We start from the raw sequence: 6,514 nt of genomic DNA, 5'->3' as shown, positions 1-6,514 counted from the left end.
TTGTTCTGGTGCTCAGGTGTGGTTTCGTGGCAGCTCTTGCTCAAATCTCACTGCTGGGTGAGGGCCGGACTACAGACTCAAATCTGCTCACAGGAAGCAGGCAAGAGTGTGATTCCCCCCGGGACTGAGCCTGCCTTTCTGAACCTGGCTGAAATGCTGCACCGGGCTGCAGAACACACAGGCACGGGCTCGGAGTGCTTCAGTGCACCCCACAAGTGATCACACATCCTCTCAGCCCCGCCAGTGAGAGAGAGCTCATCCATCATCTGCACCGAGGTGTGAAATGCTGCCCTGGACACCAGCCTGGGAATACCTCACTGGCAGATTCCCACTGCTGATGGGGACAGCCGTCTCTGTGGCACAAAGATACTTCTGTGCTGCTGGGAGGAAGGAGGTTATAGGTTACCCTGCCAAAACAACTGAGTGTCAGACAACCAGCGTGAGAACAAAGGACAAAGACCTAAATCTTGTGGAGCTTCCTATTCCAGCAGAAAACATCATGGACTTGCAGGGGTTCAGCACTGCTGCTGGAGTTCGCTACTGCCCCTTAGACAAAGCCTGTTTCCTCACTTTGCAGGGAGAAACACAGGGGAATCCACTCACACCTGCAAATGGCCCCCACCTGTTGTGTTCTGTGTGTCAGTGCATGCGTGGGCAGCAGCTGCAGCTTGTCAGGTTGATGCCTGTGCCATCAAAAATCCTTACTGCCATGTAAAACCAGGCCTAAAGGCTCTCTGTCTTACTGGGCTGAGCCAGGCTGGGATGGTCCTCTGGAGCTGAGGCTGCAAAGGGCCTGAAAGTCTTTGTATCTTCACATTTTTTATTATCACAAAGGTTTCAGGAACAGCAAAAACTGACCCCTAATGTTGCATAGCTCCAGAATTTATTTGTCCTTCTCCAGTTATTAGACCTGCCTTAGAAAGCCACCCAAAGGAGTTCAGAGGGAGGCTTTTGCCAGGGTTTGAGAGTGATGTGGCAGGGGAAGGCAGGCAGACATCAACTCATCTCCATCCCAAGTGGGTCTTGACACAGCACTGGCCTCGACTGGCCTGGACCCAGCAGAGCGTGGCTTAAGGAGAGATATTGCTACAAAGCACATTAGTCTGCTGAGCTAATTAATTACTAACTATGCCTCCTGAGGCAACTGAATCAGCAGAGAGCATATAATTAAACCCAAGATTGTTTTTGATATATTTTAAACATTATTCCAGAATTCTCTGCCCAGAAGAAAGAAAGAGGGCAGTGATGATGAAAGGTGATGAATGGTTAGTGTGAACAGTGAGTATCATTTTAATGCTACTCATTCCTGCCTGCTACCATCACATTTCAGCACAGAGCTATTTAACATGTTGTCAATAGTGGCTTTTTCTCTTTTCTTTTTTCTTTTCTTTTCTTTTCTTTTCTTTTCTTTTCTTTTCTTTTCTTTTCTTTTCTTTTCTTTTCTTTTCTTTTCTTTTCTTTTCTTTTCTTTTCTTTTCTTTTCTTTTCTTTTCTTTTTTCTTTTCCATGAAAAATAAAGTGATGATCCCAAAGCATTGTTCAACTGAACACGTTAAGTAAAGCAGGAAACGAAGCCTTAAACATCAGAGGGACAAGGAATATTTGATCAATTTTGTGGATTGAAGTGCTTCTAGTCTACCTGGCAAAGAATTTGAGCAACAGTTTCTCAAGAAGCCTTCTGTGTGCTGTCCAGGCAGGCATGGACTTAGTGGGTGAGGTCAGCTGCAGCTGCTTTTTTAGAGTGCTTCATAATAAATCCCCTCTTAATTAGATGCTCTTCTGGATAACTTGCAGCTCTAAAGCTTAGAGGAATTTTAATCAGTTCAGCCTCTTTTGGGTGAGGATTGCATTAAATGTGTCTGTGCATCCATGCTGACCGGCCATTCAGTGATGTTTCTGTTTGATCTGCAGTACTGCCAGAGGAAACATGGGAATGATCAACCCAGCATACAGCAAATCAAGGCTGGGAGATTACACATTTAAGACTGGACGTGCTGAGACTGTTCCTGGTATCAGCACAGTATTTATTACATTCCTCAGTATTCTCTGGGAATGGCCTTGGCCCTTATTCAGGGCTGAGGACTCAGCTCAGCACCAGGCACCTCCTCAGGACACTCAGCATTCCCTGCAGGGGAGGTGCTGTCAGCTGGGGGCAGATGTTTGGCTGGATTTCCCTTTAGTTTGGGGCCATGCCTGGCTCTATACCTGCTGCTCTGCCTTTGCAATGGATGCCTGAGAACAACGAACACTTCGGGGTGTGGAGCCACGTGGGATTGCAGGTAGTGGGGAGGGGAGGAAGGGAAGAGAAATATCTGACTCAGGATCTCCTTTGTTTCCCTCTCAGGCATAAAGGGGTGCCCAGCCGGGCTAATGACGCAGCAGGGTTGGTGCTGCTGAAGCCAAGTACCAGCGTGGTGGTAAAGGTGAGGACGAAGCTGAGGGCAGCCTGCAGAACTCTGGAGAGTGGTGCCACTGCTCTGCATGTTGGCTCTGCCATGCTTCCCAAAACATACCCCCTCCCCTCCATAGCTTTTTGGGGAAACTTTTGGGGAAACAACTCTGGCAGCAAGGCCCTTGTCTCTCATTAGCCCAGTCAGCCTAGCACACGCTTCCTCCTGGGCAGAGAAAACACACTTACTGTGCCGTAACCCCACATTCCAAATCTTTATGTTTGGGAACTGTGTGATCCAGAAGGCACAACACAAGAAAAACATGATGTAAACTGTGCACATGATGTAAACTGTGCAGGCTAGAAAGGCAGCAGCAATTAAAGACAATCTCCAACATTCATGCTGACCTTGTACCTCTGCCAGTACAATCAAGGTAAATCCATTACAGAGCTTTACAAGCACAAAAAGGTTTTCACTCAAGTGCTTAGCTTGGATGTCCTGCCTGCAGCCAGGGCTCTCTGCAGTGCTGCTGCCGTTACATCCCCACCTCCTTCCAGCAAACAGGACACAATGGCATTAACTCTGCCCTTTCCTGCTGGCCCTTTTGCTTGGATGGTTACTGCTGAAGTAGCAAGATACCTCCTCATGGCAGCTGCCATCAAACAACACCTGTGCTGCTCAGAATACATCCTTGAATTTCCTTCCAGCCCTCCTTCTTATAATTCTGCAATCTTAGGTGGCCACAAAGAGGAGCAGCTTGGTGGATGTTATAAAGGTATAAATCTCTTCTCAGTCAATAAGATCAAAATTAGGCTATTTGGGGCCAAATTATTTTACCAGCAACACTTGGCAGGGCTTCATTGCCTTCTGTAAGTGAAGATGGCCGTTTGCATTTATCCCATCAGATGGGTGGCTAATTGCTTGGCATTCCTTGAGATTATGAACAGACGGCAGCATATAGCTGATAATGCATCTCAGCTGCTCTCAGGAGAGAAGTGGCAGATTTTTGCATCCACTCCTTTTAAGCACTCGGGCAGTGCAGTTTTCCTGTCCTGAGCTCCTGACAATGGCTGAGGTAGAAGACAGCTTTCCAGGCTGAAGCCTCGTGTTCACCAATTTTCAAAGCTTATGAAGTAAGAAAGTGCTGGAATGGAAATAAAACTGTTTTGCCTAACAAATCTGTTTGAAGTCACCGAAGTCAGCAGTGATTTACTGCTGAGTGAGATTATGTCTTGCAGTATGCATTGCCAAATCTACATTCCACAAGCACTGATAGTTTAGGTTGTTTTCATGCAAAACTGCTTTTGTTTGACAAAAAGAAGAAAAACAAAAGTATTCTCACGCTCAGGTCACAACAGAAAGTCACCCCACTGCACTCCAGTTCAAAATCTGTCCACTGCACTTCATAAAGACAAATTTTAATAAACTTACATTTATTGAAAATATCACATTCGCTTTTATTTTGCTTATTTGCCCCAGTACACAATTCAGCTATTTAACATGTAAATTGTAATTACAGAACGGCAAGCAGCTTCATAAAATGAAAGACCAAATACACTTGTAACATGATCAGACTGTTTTTAATCTGGTGGATAAGGGACAGTGGGGTGGAAGGGAATAATCTGTTTTAGGGTCCAACACACAACCTATCTTGTTTTGTTTCAACACATACATCTGTTATTAAAAGCCACTGTTTAGCAGTGTAACATGCACCTAAAAATTGACAACGTGGGACATCAGCCATTAAATATACTATTTGTAGATGAGAATTGTTAGGGATGGGAAAAGGATTAAAATAAGAAGAAAAGCACCAGGGCCCCACAGCCCTTCTAGAACAAAGTACTTTGCAGGGAGAGTGTAATGCCATTTTTCAGCTCTACTGCGCCATGCTGTGAGGACGAGCATTTGGTCCATTTCCCGCATGTCTGCCGTAGAAATGCACTTCTTTGGGAAAGCAAACACCAGGGCTTTGCAAGTGCAGGGCTACCTCACACCCCCAGCTTATTGGCCTGGGTGAGGACCACCTTGAGGACTGGCATGAAAGCAGAGGTCTCGCTGAAGTTGCTGGTGCTGACGATGTGTGTGTGGATGTTCAGTCCCTCCTGGTAGTTGCGGGTTTCAATGCTCTTCACGATGTTGTGCAAGCCACTAATGATGGTTGGAGAGAGCTGCAAAGAAGGCAGGCGAGGCAGGTCAGCACAAAGGAAAAACCAGAAAAGGAGAAATTCTGAGTGTGGCACTTGGCCCTCAGGAAGGTGCAGCACTTAGTTCCTCTCTTTGGAGAGAGCCATCCTCAGAGCTGCACCACACTGGGAACAGTCACTGGGAAGTCTAACAGCAGACTTCAAGCAGGATGGACCTTCTCGGCAGCACTGCTATGCCATGCAAGCCTTCCCTGCCAGCCCCTGGATGAAATTCCCTGTGGCGGGAGACCTGCTGTGACAGACTCTTGGTACAAAAACCTACTGAGCTTTTACACCTTTAGGTAAGGTTAATTGCTCAGCACACATGGCCTGACAACAAGAGGATTACATCACTCTAACCTTTAAGGTACTAAGACATTCAAGCACAGTCCTTTATTCTGCCAAAGTCTCCTGGAAGGCTTTGGAAAAATTACCAGATCTTCAAAAGTACTTGCACATCTGCCTTCCAGTGAAGTCAGTGAGCCTCCAACATTGAAGTCCCCTGGGTTCTGTTTTGACCCCAGGCTTTGTGTCTCAGTTCCTGCCTGAAGCAGAGAAACTGTGCCTGCTGCAAGGAGCTCTGCTCTTTGGCTCAGCACAGCCTCTGCACAGCACCATAAAACTCATGACAACCCCCAAAACAACACCAAAGTCTGCACAGGCATGTGGGGCCAAGCGCAGTAACTGTCTGTTTTCTAAGAAATCCATGCAAACTTCCAATAAATGGATTTGGAGCACACTTCCAAACGAAAAATGAGCATCTGTACATACTGCAGAAGTAGTATTGTACCAATGAAGTCATAGGCCATATGTGATTGATGTGATTGAGGAGGGGGGGTGAAGCAAAACAGAACTTACTGTCTGTTCCCTAAGTTTGTCATACAGAAACTCCAGGCGTTTATTTGCATCATCCAGTTTCCTCTTGGTTTGCTGCAAGACAAATAAACACATCAAAGCACAGCGATTTTAAGAATGCCAGACCAATCTGGTATCATTGCAAAGAGGTCCATGCAGCACACCAAATTCCTTTCTCAGCAACATTTTCCTAACACATCATTTGGATTCTTTGTTCTGTACTCTTCCCTGATTTTGCTAGGAATGACCACATGACTGTAGTTCTCCAACTAAATGCTTCAGTTGTCTACAGAAAATGGAAGACTGCAGAGGTGCGCCCCAAAAGCCACCGGTCAGTTGCAAACCCCACTGGCATATAGCTGATAAGAAAAGTGACAGCAGTCTGAGTTGCAGCGCTACTTTTTTTTTCTACGGTTCACTGAAAAGGTATAATGGTAACTGGATAAAATCCTTACTGGAATGAAATATCCAGCAACACTAGTGAGAGCTTAAGGGCACATGCAGATTCTCCAGTTCGAAGTGTGTACAACTCAGTCATCATTTATGGTAAATCCTAATGAGATTTTTTCCTCGTGTGATTAGTATAGCCAGCAGTTTGTCTGTAAGTTTTTAGTGGCAACAGAAAAACTAATAGCCTAACCCAATCTGTCCTTACAGACACTTCATGCTTCTGTGACTTTTATAAAGTAAACCACCCACTGATGTGCCTAGAATTATTTTGCCACCAAAGGCTTTTAAAATAACCTCTAAAATTTCACCTAGAGCTGCAGCTGCTAGAGAAGTTAATTTTTATCCACTTTTTTTTCCCCTTAACATCCAAAATTGTAGATTTCCCTCCAGAGTAATAAAACAGTAATAAAGCATCAAGGTTACAATTGCAGGAGCACAAAAAAGCTGCTGGTCAACAGCAGCAGAAATGGCATCAGTGCACAAGAGTACTGGAATTTCCTCCTAAATCAGTCTGTGCATCAATCCATCTTCACTTAGGATAACTGCCATTTTCCCTGGCAACTGGAAACATTTCTTTTGATTAAATAATTGTCTGGAGAAAATCAAGCCTATGGGAATGCTCTAGCTCAGGGGTGA

The 6,514-nt window shown here is 45.3% G+C and overlaps 1 protein-coding gene across 12 annotated transcripts in view; it reads right to left on the bottom strand.

The window, feature by feature from the left end:
* Positions 1–3,822: 3,822 nt before the first annotated feature.
* The window catches only part of SEC31A (SEC31 homolog A, COPII coat complex component), a 38,695-nt gene continuing 36,003 nt past the window's right edge, over positions 3,823–6,514 (bottom strand). For all 12 annotated transcript variants that reach the window (XM_063415135.1, XM_063415136.1, XM_063415138.1 and 9 more), the window contains 2 exons: positions 5,432–5,503; positions 3,823–4,558 (listed from right to left, as the gene is read on the bottom strand). In XM_063415135.1, the coding sequence (XP_063271205.1) occupies positions 4,379–4,558; positions 5,432–5,503 (252 nt within the window). In that variant the 3' untranslated portion in view covers positions 3,823–4,378. The remainder of the gene's footprint in view (positions 4,559–5,431; positions 5,504–6,514) is intronic.

This window comes from Prinia subflava, chromosome 18 (genome assembly GCF_021018805.1).
Source record: "Prinia subflava isolate CZ2003 ecotype Zambia chromosome 18, Cam_Psub_1.2, whole genome shotgun sequence".
NCBI lineage: Eukaryota > Metazoa > Chordata > Aves > Passeriformes > Cisticolidae > Prinia > Prinia subflava.
The sequence above is the reverse complement of the archived record's forward strand: the minus strand, read 5'-3'. Positions and strand labels throughout refer to the sequence as shown.